Raw genomic sequence first — 14,790 nt, 5'->3', positions numbered from 1 at the left:
TATTTCCTTTAACTCTAGCCAAATTGCCGTGAGCTGTCTTCGTGATACTTAGATAATGAGGTGGTGTATTTGATTATCTTGCCCAAAGCCACAGGGATAGGATGAGGCAGAACTAGATAAAGACCCAGATGTGGTTGACTCACCAATGCCAGTGCTTTCTGATTAAATCACAATGTGGTGGCGTTTGTGTCATGTCTTGGACTCCCTGCTCGTGGTGATTAAATCCCACAGAGCACAGGGACACTTTCTAGCCCCGGTTTAGGAACTATTCTAAGTGTAGGGACCACACTTGTGTTCTAAGACCTGGAACAGTTTGGATGGAGGAGACTGCCACAGTGTGTCCCAAGGAGCTTGAGGAACAGGACTTCATGGCAAATGACAATCCCTTGTCAGATGCTGGCCACAGAGAAAACATGAATATAGTTTAGCCTGGCTGCAGCCTCTAACTTGTCCTTCCTCTGACTTTCAGATTCAGTCTCTAACCATGTATATTTAGCTTTGAGTCAGGGACCTATCTGGTAATCCACCTGCCTCCCTCCTCTAAGGCTAGCTTTTGCCTTTGTCTCCGACCTGACTTGGTCTTCATTGGGGAGTTCCGTCCTATCAGGCCAGAGTTCTGTAGCGTCTTACATGGGTGGAGTCCTGTTGATGGCGGTGCGCCTCCTGCCATTCTGCCTTCTGATGCAAAGCGGAAGCTGTGCCCTGCTCAGTGTTGGAGAAGGTAGGCTTGACAGGTTGAATTTCGCCTTCTTTCCCTCAGGTTTTCTCCTCTCGGTGTCTACCACAGTTCATCATGGAGAAGGGATTCATCTTGTGTCCTTTCATTATTTTAATCAATTCACTCATTCAGTAGACACTCATTGAGGGGCCACTGTCTCTTAGTTATTGGACTAGAGAGAGAGAGAAGAGAAGAGAAGAGATGCAGCATGTATACCTAATTGAGGACCCAGATGGCTCCCTAGAGTTAAGGGTTATGAACAGGAAAGTCTTGGGAAGGCTTAGGAAAACTGAATGTGATTTCAGTCAAGTTGCCTTATGGAAACTAAAAGAAGACTGTCCAAATCTTGCTGCATTTTAAATTCACTCTTTCTAAATAGGAAAGGAGAAACGCAGTTATAACATGAATTTATCTGTATAGTCAAAGCGTCTTAAGGCTGGAAGGCTCAGCTAACACTGTACAGCCTCAGTGGTAGCTCAGCCTGCTGGAGTTAAAGCTGGTTTGTTTTGAGTTGTTCTGATATCTTCACAAATGGATGGAGCACTTTTGCTATAACATAATCCCAGTCTGATCAAGAAGAATTATCACCAAGTTCACTTCAAAATATTCTCTTTTAAATTCGATGAGCCATCCACTTAAAAGAAAGAGATTGGCCAGGTGTGGTGGCTCACGTCTTTAATCCCTACAATCCAGAAGCAGAGGCAGGTGGATCTCTGAGTTCAAGGCCAGCCTGGTCTACAGTGCGAGTTCCAGGACAGCCAGGGCTATGCAGAGAAACCCTATCTTGAACCCCCGCCTCCCCAAAAAAGAAAGAAAGATTGCCTGTATGTAAAAGACTAGGAATTTTGTGTTACTTATAAGAAATGAACTGTGAAGGAACAGTTGGATTGAAAAGTAAGAGAGGAAAGGACATGCCCTGTGGTCACTAAAGAAAAGAGATCTGGAGTAGCTTCTGATCTAAGACAAAACAGATTTTTTTCAGAACAAGGAAGATAGCCAGAGATAAAGACATCATATTGTGGTAAAGGAATCAAGTTATGAAGAAAACGTGAACTCCTTAAGACGCTTTTAGTCCATAAGAGAACTTCACAGTTCCTAAAGCACAGACCTGCAAGTGAACGGGAGCATGCTCAGTTACGGCTGTGGATATTAATAAGCCGTTTACGCAGTTGTTAGAGCAGGTCCATAGACTGTGGGCAAGGCTGCAGAAGACCTGACCACCGCCAACACCAACCAGAACTAATAGACGTTTCCCAGAGAACTGCTCCAAAGACAGTGGAATGTGGGGTCTTTCACCTTTATATACCAGGCAACCACTAAGAAGTGTGATAGTGCTGAATGATAAAATTATCCACCCAAATTTAAAAGATTTAATACAGAAATTACTACCTGACAACTACAGAATTAAAATTAGAAATGAATAATAGATCTGGGAATCTCCAGATGCTTGGAAATAGAGATAATATATGTAAGGCTCCAGTCAGAGAAGAAATCATAAAGGAAATTAATAACTGGAGTGAAGGTGCGTGTGTTGGTGTCAGCGGGACGCTGCTAAGCCGGCACTTAGACAAACACACACTGTAATGTCTGTATTAGAACGAAAGGAGGTCTGAAGTGAGTGGTCCAGGGTTCTAACTTCTACAGGTACAACCTAAAAGAACTGGGAGGAAGGGGAGAGAGAGAGAGAGAGAGACAGGAAAATTATATAGCAGTGAGCAATTGGATGTCAGCAGATGTTGCAGATGAAAGAAAGTTGGAGGGTTTTCAGAAGAAAATTAATGTGGATTTAAGTTATGGAGGCACAGAGAAAAGGAAAGAGAGAACCTTAACAGAAGGACTGTAGGGGGCTGGGAAGATGACCCAGTCAGTTACGTACTGAGCTTGAATCCTCGACACACACATGGAAAGATGGGCACAGTAGCACCTGCCTAGAATCACAGCACTAGGGGAAGGGCCAGACAGACGGCAGCTCGATGGTCGGGCAGCCTAGCCATGTAGGTGAGCTCAGGCTCAGTGACAGGCCCTGTGTGAAAAAACGTGAGAGTAACCTAGGAAGATACCCATCATCCATCCATCCCTGGTCTGCACAGGCACATGAGCATGTGTACTCCTACACACACACACACACACACACACACACACACACACACACCTGGTCTGCACAGGCACATGAGCATGTGTACTCCTACACACACACACACACACACACACACACACACACACACACACACACAGTAGCCTATATCTAAGAGTAGATGCCAGCATCTGAAAAGAGAGATACCGGCATACAGTTTTAAGTGAATGCATATCACTTTAAATGAAGTAGATTAATTCTTTAAAATTCACAGATTGTTAAAAGTGAGCAAAAAGAAAAAAATCTGAATGGCCTTAGATGTATTAAAGAAAATTAATTCAGAATTTAAAATCCTTCCCCAAAGAAAACTCTAGGCCTAGATCATATCACTGGTGAATTCTGTGAAGCCTTTAAAGAGGGTGTGTGTGTGTGTGTGCCAGAGAAAGGGGGGTGGAGGGGGAGGGGAGAGGGGGAGAGAGTCTGTCTGTCCGTCTGTCCTCTTCCCCCTTCCAAATCTTAGATTAAACACTAGGTGTCATGCATGGGAAGGACTTGTTCTACCACTGAGTTGCCCCCAGCCCAATACCAGTTTATCTGAACTCTTAATTCACCGCCAATGCTTTCATTCAAGTTTACTTACCTAGAAAGTGACCTCTGAAGGTTTTTAATATACCAATATCTTTTTCATATACCAATATCTGGTATATGAAATATCTGGTTCAGTCTCCTGCTTAGTTCCTGATGCTCACTGTGATTCATAACAGCTATTATGAATCTCCATGAATTAGTGACATCATCTTCATCCCACAGATCTAAGAATTGAGGTGAGTGACAGGGTAGAAACTCACAGGACTGGAAAGTTTTCATTGCCACATGAAAACAAATCTGTCTTGTTCTGTTCAAGGGCCACTCCCCTCCCCTGCCTCATACACGTACAAGTGGTCCCCAGTGGAAAGATTGTAGCATTCAGGAAAAAAAAAAAAAAAAAAAGAGGAAGAGAAAATTAAAATAACTGAAGCTTGGACGTCAGTGACAATAAGTGACCGACCTTTTATTTGAGGCTAGTTTGCACATCACTGTATTTGATCCAAGGTAAATCAAAATGAACACTATTGAATGTAGTCTAGGACTCTATACGAGTGTAAGAAATGGTCCCCCATCCTTCTGTTGCTGGAAATGTTGTTGACTTGTCTTTCCGCAGCCAAAGTTGATACAAATTTCTTTTTACTTCCTTGGAGCATGCAGAGGAAGATTCATGCTTCACAGGGCTTCCCTGGTAGGGCTTACGAAAAGTAAAAACAGGTGTTAGTATATCCCAGGATTAATGAACTACCGAAATTCAAGTGATCTGCAGTAGTTGTGCTGACTAACATCTTTTGTGGAAAACTGGTTCTGTTGCTGGTGTTGTAAATGGTAAAAAGATGTAAAGTAGATGTTAAAACAAACAAACAAACAAAAAACAAACAGAAAAACTTAGTTGAATGATTCAGTGAGTAACACAAAATTGGTATTTTTGAATATTTTCGTTTTGAATATTCAGTAAGTCATTTCCTTTCATCAGTTTCCAGAAATTGCTTTTTAAAAATATGTCCTCCTTTCTGCCTACAGTAAGGTTAAATAAGGGCTGCTGAGGGAAGGGTTGAGTGTGTATTGACTTTTTGCATGTGATTTTAGAATATGTTAATGGTGATATTTTAGAATATTTGCACATCATGTTAATTTTTAAGAATTTCAAAATAAAAGTTTCTAATTGTACTTGAGTTCCACCTATTAAATTTTAATTTTGTTACTGATTTAAACTAAGGATATAGGTCTTGAGTGTCTTCTAAATGAACCTGTGGCATTTTTCCTAGATGAGTCATCAATCATTATGGGGGTCATCTGCTTCTTCCTATTACAGCAGTCCCTGTTTGTGGTTGTTCTTACTACATCTTCAGATAGCCAGTGTTCTCTTTTACTGTGAATGTAAAAAATACTAAGAGTGATAGAGCTGATTTGGTAACCCATACAGTAAAATTTTAGGGGCCAATTAAAATAGTATTTACATAAGATTTGTTAGTGCCTGTGGTACTATCAACAATCAAGATATAAGTCCATTTATGATTTTCCTCCGCCATATGAAATATGATAGGAAACAAATGCCAAACTCCAGACCCGTAGTTTTTAGACATTTCTCTTCAGTTGTTTATTGTTTCTAGCATTGTATGTCCATTCAGAACAAGAATTATTATCTGTGTCCTGATATCAAGCAGATGTCAAATAAATGTTTGTTGAATAATTAATGTTTAGTATAAAATTAGTGATTTTTGAATATATGCATTTTGAATATTCAGGAATCTGAATTTAAAATTTAGAAACCTGAGAGCTATTTCATCTTATCAGGTATATTACCTTACATTGTCTATGAAAATGCATTTTTCCCTGAGTGTAGAAGTTAACTCATGGAAGTTAAAAGCAGACTGGCATTTGAAATTTTGTCTTTAGAAAATCTGTCTTAGGGTTTCTATTGCTGTGAAAAGATACTATGACCATGACAATTCTTTTTGTTTTGTTTTGTTTTTTTGAGACAGGGTTTCTCTGTGTAGCTTTGCGCCTTTCCTGGAACTCGCTTTGGAGACCAGGCTGGCCTCGAACTCACCGAGATCCGCCTGGCTCTGCCTCCCAAGTGCTGGGATTAAAGGCGTGTGCCACCACTGCCCGGCTGTGTCCTTGACAATTCTTATAGAAAACTTTTAATTGGGGCTGGTTTACAGTTCAGAGGTTCAGTCCACTATTGTCACGGCAGGAAGCATGGCAGCATGTAGGCACACGTGGTGCTGGAGAGTGGCTGAGAATTCTGTATCCAGATCCACAGGCAGCAGGACGAGAGTGACACTGGGTCTGGCTTGAGCATCTGAGACCTCAAAGCCCACCTCCAGTGACACACTTCCTCCAACAAGGCCACACCTACTCCAACAAGGCCACACCTCCTCCAACAAGACCACACCTCCTCCAAGGCCACACCTACTCTAACAAGGCCACACCTCCTAAATAGTGCCACTCCCTATGGGCCTGTGGGGGCCATTTGCATTCAAACCATCACACTTTCTTATATTCTCTTAATAGATTCTTCAGTTTGAAGATATTATGACCAATCCTTTCTACCGAGAGCACTTTGGAACATACATGGAGCGGCTGGACAAGCAGACTCTGATTGGCTTTTGGGAGTCTGTGGAACACCTGAAAAATGCTAACAAGGTAGTGTGCTTATGCTTTAAGGAATATTAATCATTAGCTAATGAAAGCTTGCATGCTAGGCAGTATATCACCAACTCAATGATGCTTTAGGATAAATCTATCTGTCTGTATGTCTATCTGTCGGTCTATATTTTGTTTGTTTGTTTGTTTGTTTGTTTTGAGACAGAGTTTTTCTGTGTAGTCTTGGCTATCCTGAAATTCTCTTTGTAGACCAAGCTGGTCTTGAACTCACAGAGATCCACCTACCTCTGCTTCCAAAGTGCTGGGATTAAAGGCATGCACTACCATGCCTGGCTCAGGATAAATATATATTAAAGTAGCATTTTACATCATTCTATTTCAGCCCATTATGGCAAATAAAATTGCACTGTATTTTTATAGAAGATGCTTTTGATTGAATAGTCATGGGGGACTATTTACAAGTGTACCAAGAGATGAGATTTCATCATTTTAATGAACTACAAAAATATGTATGCGTCCATGTTGCTCTTACAAAAGACTAGGCCTTATCACTGTCACCTCAGCCTCATAAACTTGCTCTATCATCATGTGTATTTCATTACCATAGCAATTCTCCTGCTTTGTAGTCTTTCTTTTTGTGATGTACACTTTTTACATTGTTTTTTTCCCCTTTCATTTCACATAAAATACGATTGAACAAAGGAACCCAAACATTTTTGGTTTCAAATGTGTCTCAAGCAAAGAACCCAATAGAAAGTTCTCAATACATATTTTAGAATTAAAGAATGTCTGTACATTCTTCATATAGGTAAATATATCTAAGTCACATGTATATCATATATATTGTATTAACATATAGCATTTGAGTGATTCATTAACATAAGTGCAAAGAGCATTTAATTTCATTGCATATGAATATTGCTAGACTAGAAAACCAAATTAAGTACCTGATATATCACACATTGAACTAAGCAGCTAAATTTAGTCTTGTGGTATTTTAAAATCTCAGGACTACTTTTCCTTGCTGATTCACAAGGTATAAATTACCTTCTGCTACTCAACATAATCACTAGCCTTCACTCCGGATGATTTTTGGCTGCTCTCAAGAGAACATTGTACAGAGTAATCTTAAGAGTTTTCCCAAACTACTGGCAATAATTGGAAAATTTTCAATGAAATAAAAGCATGATAGCTTCCTGAAAGTAGCTGTGGTTTGATCTGACAGCTGCATAAATGAGTCTTTGTTAGTTTATGTCTTTTTATGACTGTTTGGAAGTTTGGAGTGTTCTTAGAGCTGAGGGAGCACCGCTGGAGCACCGCTGGAGCACGTGAGGGTCACGTGCATGGAGGAGAGCTTTGTATTTCTACAGTGGTGCAGCAGCGACCCCAGTGTGCCTCTCAGGACTAGGCTGTCTGTGTGGCTCAGTGCCAGTGGAGTTATTCTGAAGTGTTAAGCCTGAAGAATACCTGTCGTGTTTTTAATCTCTGGTTACTCTATTGGCTTCTTTCTGGCTGAGAATTTCTCCTCATGTTAGCGAAGTGAGCTCCTCTCATTACTTCAGATAAAAGTCAGTTAAACTTTAGTTCGTAAGTCACATCTCCGTGATGTTGAGGATCTGTTGCAATAAGAGAGCCAGTCTTTTTCTTAACTTTTTTAACAGCTCAATGTAAGTATCCACCTTAAAGAAGTGGTGGTTTTCTTTCAAGGTCTGATACTTCCCCTGCACCTGAATGTGAATACAGAAGGCTAAGACCCTGAGTTTACGGTCCCAGGGTACAGCTCGGTACTGTCCTTCTAGCTCTAGCATGTAGGGAATTGAGTGGGAAATCCTTTCTCTCAGAGACAACGTTTCTTACCTTTCTCTCTCTTCATCTTCCTGTCTTTTCAGAGTGAAATTCCACAATTAGTTGGTGAAATTTATCAGAATTTCTTTGTGGAAAGCAAAGAAATACCTGTGGAAAAGTCACTTTACAAAGAAATCCAGCAGTGTCTCGTAGGAAACAAAGGTATTGAGGTGTTCAGCAAGATCCAGGCCGATGTGTGCGAGGTGCTGAGGGACAGGTATTACCCGTTGTTCATTGTCAGTGACCTGTCCGAGAAGCTGGTGGTCAAAGAGGACAAGCATGCCTCCCAGCGAGCTTCTGACAAGGAGGAACTGGTGAGCTGCCTCTACCTTCCGCTTCCACTCCTCTGTGGTAGACACTTTCCTCGTTAGGACCAGATGCCTGCCAGAAGTTAAGGGAAGCAAGGTTGGAAGTAACTGAATGTAGGGAAGTGTCGCCGCATGATAGAATTTGCTTTAGTTCATGTGAGCAGAGAGAGAGTTGTCCCCCAGCAGACACAGTGGCTGGAGCTACCTCAGCGAGCTGTTCCTGAGGCAGCACACAGTACACCTAGACCAATTATAATTGACTATAACATCCTCCGCACGTGTGCGGCATTGTCCCTTATGAAAGACTAAATACTCACTTGAGGGAGGACAAGGTGTAGGATTTTGTCATCATGTGTATATTTACACGTGATCATTAAGAACATCTAAAAATGAAAACAGCTTATTTTTCTGGAATTAGCAATACTTTCATTTCATTGAATTTGCTGTTTGCTACAATTCATTAAAAACCTTAAAGAAACAGTGTGGGAGAAAGCTAAGGAGAAAAGACTGGAAGAGAGTCCTGAGTGGTTCCCTGCAGTGTCCATAGATGGAAACTAAGTGATCTGTTTGTTCGACAGCCAAGGCCCCCCAAATCACATTGCAGATGCTGTTTACCTGTAAAGTATATGTTGGTTTGTATAACATGTTCTCAAGAGCAATACTGAACAAATTGCACACTGAAATGCTTCTAGCAGTCCAGATTTGAGCATGTGTCAATTTGTTTTTTTCATACAACATATTTTGATCATGGTTTTCCCCCTCCCCCAGCTCCTCCTAGATCTTTCCAACCTCCCCACATACAACTTTAATTTTATGATGTCAGTGTCTCCCTACTACCCTGAAACAATAACCAAAAGCAAGGAAAAAAACCCACAAGTGAAAATCAAAACAAACAGGCAAAAGACCAAAAAAAAAAAAAAAGCAAAACAAAATAAAAAATCCACACAAACGCCATGGAGTTTGTTAAACATGGGCATTTTATTTACAGTATGTCATAATACTGTTGGGAGACTGGGAGGGTGACTTCTGTCTCCTGTGGGAGGTGGAAGAGAACATTCCAGTTGAGGGATGGCGGGCACTTGAATTGCTCCCCTCAGAGTCCCATGGTTGGGAATTGATCCATGGGGTTCCCCTCCCATTCTGGCTGTTAGAGATCTTCCTTTTCATGCGTTCGAACACCCACTACGTTGGTTCCGAACGTTCAGTTCTTCTCTTTGCTGGGGAAGGGTAAACGCAGTCCCAAGATTCTCCCGCAGTCTTCTTCCCTTTCAAGGGAATCCGGTATTGGGGACAGGGTTATGCAGTGGGTGAGTAGCCCGCAGTCTTCTTCCCTTTCAAGGGAATCCGGTATTTGGGGACAGGGTTATGCAGTGGGTGAGTAGCCTGCAGTCTTCTTCCCTTTCAAGGGAATCCGGTATTTGGGGACAGGGTTATGCAGTGGGTGAGTAGCCTGCAGTCTTCTTCCCTTTCAAGGGAATCCGGTATTTGGGGACAGGGTTATGCAGTGGGTGAGTAGTGATCTTCTGTCGTTCTAAGACGTGCTGGCTTACTGTTTTTCCGGCAGGGTTCTGGAAGTGAGGCTGGCGAGGAAGCCCTGGAAGGCACCAGTGGGATTAGTGATCAAGCCAGCTTCGGTGTAAACAAACTTCGAGAGCTAAGTGAGAAACTTGAATATAAAAGGCAAGCTCTAAGTTCTATTCAAAATGCACCAAAACCTGATAAGAAGGTAACTGTCTTGCTTTCAAGGTTGTCTCTGAAAGTGTGTCCTCTGTGATAAATAGTGGTTTCCGGGTTATGCTGAGAACTGTCTGCTTCCTTAAGAATGGTGGCCAGAAGCAGGTTCCGTGATCAGGTTGTGCTTTCACAACCCAGAGAGCCTCACAGAACCACGAAAACTGTGGTTCACTAAAAGCCAAGAGGATTGAATGTTTGAGAATGTTAGATATTTCCCTTTTCACTGCAATTCTGAACACCCGTTATGCTGGTCCCAAAGAATTGGATTCTTCTCTTTGCTGGGGAAGGGGAAAGGCATTGTTAATGTTTTTCGGCAGAATTCTAGGCTGGAGAGATGGCTCAGCAGTGAGGAGCAGTTGCCGCTCTTGCAGAGGACCTGGGTTCAATTCCCAGCACCCATATGGCAGCTCACAATTGTTTGTAACCCTGGTTCCAAAGTATCTGACACCCTCGTCTCTCCTCTGCAGGTACCAGGCGCACAGACAATGTACAGACAGACACTTATGCAGGCAAACACTCGTACATGGAAAATAAAATAAATATATCTTCGAAAATTAACTTGAAAAGATAAATAACTGGGGGCTGGAGAGATGACCCCGTGGGTAAGAGCACTTGTTGCTCTTGTAGAGAATCCAGGTTTGGTTCCCAGAACCCACATGGCAGCTAACAACCATCTTTAACTCCAGTTCCAGAGGATTCGATGCCCTCTCTGGCCCCTGTGGGTACTGCACACATGTGGTACATAGACATACTGCCGACAAAACACCCAGATACATAAAATAAAAGAAATAATGTTTTTAAAAGTGTAAACAATGGGGATCGGTTGGGCCTCGTGGGGAAAGGTGCTTGTTGTCCACACCCATGTAGAAGCCAGGCATGGTGCTCTAAGAGGCAGGGGAGGTACTGATGAGACAGATAGGCAGATCCTAGGGCCTGATGACCAGGCAGTGTGCCAAAATGATGAACTGCAGGTCCTCACAGTAAGGTGGGGAGTGGTTGACAAGACACCTGAGTGTACACATGCGCACATTCATATACACACGCGCGCATGAACACACACATTTTTTTTTTAATGCAAAGAGAAGCTCACAGATTGGTCCTGTTTTTGCTTTGTTTTTATGTGTCTTTGGATCCAACAAGGGTTCTAAAGTATAGGTGTGATTTGTTCTTCTACATGGGTCTCCTCCAGCTTTTCCTGAGTGTGTCGAGGAAAGCAACTTTTGGTAAAACAATTTTAATGAATCACGTTGGGTTTCCAGTGTTGGTACTTCTTTAATACTTATAATTATGACTTCAAATGATTTTTATAATAGGAGAGTATCTCTGAAACAATATTGTAAGAAAACCAAGGTGATAGAAGCATTTTACCAACCTACAGTCAGAATATGAATTCATTCACAATCCAGTCAGTGTTCAGTTAGAGCCGGTGGGCTTTGAGGAAAGACGCTGGAGAAATCCCGCAAGAGTCTGGCCCATTAATGTGTCACTTTTCTAGAGTTGTGAGGGGGAAAGGAAACATCTGATCTGTTTCCAGAGTCATCAGAAGAAGAGATTTATTTCCCCTCAACATGGAGCTGTTCCCAGTTAGTACATATGGAGTATGGAGGGCCCTGGAGTTTGCCCAGGACATCTTTGACATGATAAACAGAATCAGTTGGCCCAGTGGAGACTCAGTCTGCTGTGTGGCATGTTCCCCTGAAACAGTTGTATTTATTCTGGATTTACCTCATTTTAAATTAAGATGTGTCTTCTAGGAAGCCACATGAAAGATGAGTTGGAGAGTGTCCAGTGAATTATTTTCTGTTTGGGTCATCATTTGGCTGAGAGACATTCTTCAGCCTTTCTTGAAAGAATTTCTAATAATCGTGCCTAAGCATTCTGAGCCGTAATTACAGGACGGGGTTCTCAAGCGATTTGGAGGCTTCAGTGTTGTGATGGCTTATTTTGAACACTAATCTCTGATCCCGGCGTGGGCGGTCCTCATGTCCTGTTAATCAGATTGTCCTTGGGCTGTGCAGGGAGCCCTCCACTTCTGACAGTTATGCTCAGGCCTCCAGGAGGAGGCTCATCTGCCTTTTAAGTCATTCAGGTTGGAAAATATAAAATATGTAAAATATGTCTAACAGTCATGTTTTTATTTACTTATTTATTTGCTTATTTATTTATTTTTAAAGATTGATGTTGAAAAGACTGGCAACCTAGCAATTAACAGATACCCAGAAAACCCTTACCAGGATGATTTTTTTTTTCCTGAGTTAAATGTGATTCCCCATTTCCTTGCGTGTAATAGTGGTGTTCTCCTCAGTCGGGCTTGGCTCAACACTCCACCTTTCAGATCTCTAAACCAACAGTCTCATTGGCTGTCGAATGTAATGTTAGCCCAGGTTTTACTTTATTTCTGTAGAGAAATTCTGATTCTGTCACACACTGTAGGTTGTCACTGGGAGTGAGTCATTGACTGGGAGGAGTCCTCACCGAAGCTAAGAGTAAATGCATGGGACTGTGTTGATCTCTGAAAAGCCAGGAAAACAGGGAGCTGGCAGGAGGGCTCAGTCAGTAGTGTGTGCTACACCAGCGTGAGGACCTAGGTTCAGATCCCCAGTCCCCATGTAAAAAGCCTAGCATGACAATGTGTGTCTGTAACTGGTGCTGAGGATTGCAATGGGTGTGTCCTCAGAGCTCTCCATAGTGCCTCCCCCCCGCCCTCAAACATGCTGGCTCTGTGAAAAGAAAAGGCAGGGCCTGTTGATGGTAACATTGAGGACAGGGGCGTCAACGCGGGATTCTTCTCGTAGCCTTCTGAGGTGGTAAGCCCGGAGGGCTTTTTCAGAAGAAGCTGCTGTCTGTAAACTGCAAGCTTATATAAGCCTATGGCTTGTCTTAGGAAAGATGTGACATCCAAGGAAAGGGCAAGCTTAGCATTTAAGACGCAATAGGTGTATTTTATGTTTCCATCCTTCCTCCTGTAGACATGGTTGGGTGTTTTGTTGTTGTTGTTGTTTTATTTTGTTTTAACCGTTGGCTGTTACAGATAATGCCGCTGTGAACATTAGCATTCAGAAATCACTTCAGAATCCCGTTTCCACTTCCTTTAGATACATACCCAGAAGTACAATTGCAGGGCTCTCTGGTGACTCCAGTTTTCATTTTTGGAGGAACAACTGTGCATTTTCCAGCTTTTGTACCATTTTCCAACACAGAAGGATTCTAGTCTCTGCCCTTTACTTCCTTTCTTCTCTTTATTTTTGATAGTCCTCACCCCAGTAGAGGACCCCATTAGTTTTGACTTGCCTTTCCCCACTTGTTCGTGTCACTGGCCAGGTTTCCATGTACCTGTTAGCCATTCATGCGTTTTCTTTGAAAAAAAAAATGTGTATGCAAGTCCTTTCCCCGTTCTTAAATTAAATTAGGTTGTTTGGTGTTGGTGCTGAATTTCAGAAGTCCTATTTATGTTCCTACCATTGATGCTTTATCAAATATGTTCTATGTAAGTATTCTCCCCCATGCTGTGCTTGGCATCTCTCTGTTTTGATACACTTCTTTGATGCGCATTTTTGGGGGAAGAAATTACAGAAGTCCTTTTTTTTTTTCCTCTTGTTGCCTGTGCCTTTGGTGTCATACCAAGAAATTGTAGGTGAACCTCAGCTTTCGACACTGCCCCGTTTTCCTCGGGTTTTATTTTATAGTTATTATGCTTTTGTCTCGGGTCCATTCTTAGCTACTTGTTGGGTCCCACCTCCATTCTTTTGCATGGGGTTCTCCAGTTTTCTAGTATCATTTGTTGACAGGCTCTTGCTTGGCCCCTTATTGAAAATCAGATGACCACATGTTTTGTGCACTGTAGTTGAATGAGTTTGGATGGCAGGAAGTGTGAGTACTCTAACTGTATTCTTTTTTTTTTTTTTAAAGATTTATTTATTTATTATATATACAGTGTTCTGCCTGCATATATGCCTGTGCACCAGAAGAGGGCATTAGATCCCATTGTAGATGGTTGTGAGCCACCATGTGGTTGCTGGGAGTTGAACTCAGGACCTCTGGAAGAACAGCCAATGTTCTTAACCTCTGCGCCATCTCTCCAGCCCCCTCTAACTTTGTTCTTACTTTTCAAATTTTTGGGGGGTTGGGGGGCATTTCTTGAGATCCCATATAAACTTAGGAATGAATATTTGTATTTCTGCCATTGAGATTATGACAGTGACTGCATTCTATATGTGGACTGCCCTGGGTGATATTGCTGTTATTGCAACAATATTAAGTCTTTTCCAGGTCATGAACTTAAGATCTCTTTACAAATATTTGTCATTTTAATCATTTTATTGGTGTTATAGAACTCTTTTATTTCCTTGGCTAATACCTGAGACTCTTAGTTTTTCAGGTGCTGTTTTAAGTGAAACCGGTCCTGTTTTGGATCGTTCATCATTGGCATGCAGAAGCACAGCCATGTGTGTTGGCTTTGCATGCTGCTTCTCTGCTGACTGCAGAGCCTTTGAACTGTTCTCATAACTCCCAGGTTGTTTTTCTGTGGTAGATTATTTCCAAGTTGAAGGATGAAATTCTCGTCATAGAGAAAGAATGCGCAGATCTTCAGCTACACATGGCAAGGACGGATTGGTGGTGTGAGAACCTGGGCCTGTGGAAAGCGGCCATCACCAGTGCAGAGGTACCGCCACCGCCACCACCGCCACCGCCGCTCTATAAACTATAAACCATAGTTTTCCGGGAGAATTAAGACTGAAGGTCAAACACGGTGCCCATTCTTTAGCCCCCTGTGTCCACTACCGTCCTTCCCTCTGTTTTCACTCTGGTGTGCTGTGCCTGAGTGGAAACCGCCCAGGACTTCACGGTGTGGATCTCATCTCATGCCACCTCGGTCAGAGTTGCTTTTGTTCATTGTCTTGTAAGCAGCCTTG

The 14,790-nt window shown here is 42.2% G+C and overlaps 1 protein-coding gene across 1 annotated transcript in view; it reads left to right on the top strand.

Annotated features, from left to right (window-relative positions):
- The window catches only part of Snx25 (sorting nexin 25), a 117,380-nt gene that overhangs the window by 84,086 nt on the left and 18,504 nt on the right, over positions 1 to 14,790 (top strand). Inside the window, exons 8-11 of the mRNA XM_052752218.1 lie at positions 5,898 to 6,029; positions 7,880 to 8,149; positions 9,708 to 9,869; positions 14,409 to 14,540. Coding sequence (XP_052608178.1) covers positions 5,898 to 6,029; positions 7,880 to 8,149; positions 9,708 to 9,869; positions 14,409 to 14,540 — 696 coding nt within the window. The remainder of the gene's footprint in view (positions 1 to 5,897; positions 6,030 to 7,879; positions 8,150 to 9,707; positions 9,870 to 14,408; positions 14,541 to 14,790) is intronic.

This window comes from Peromyscus californicus, unplaced genomic scaffold, assembly GCF_007827085.1.
Source record: "Peromyscus californicus insignis strain IS unplaced genomic scaffold, ASM782708v3 Scaffold_23__1_contigs__length_62951481, whole genome shotgun sequence".
Classification (NCBI taxonomy): Eukaryota; Metazoa; Chordata; class Mammalia; order Rodentia; family Cricetidae; genus Peromyscus; species Peromyscus californicus.
Note: the sequence above shows the minus strand (reverse complement) of the source record. Positions and strands in the feature narration are given on the sequence as shown.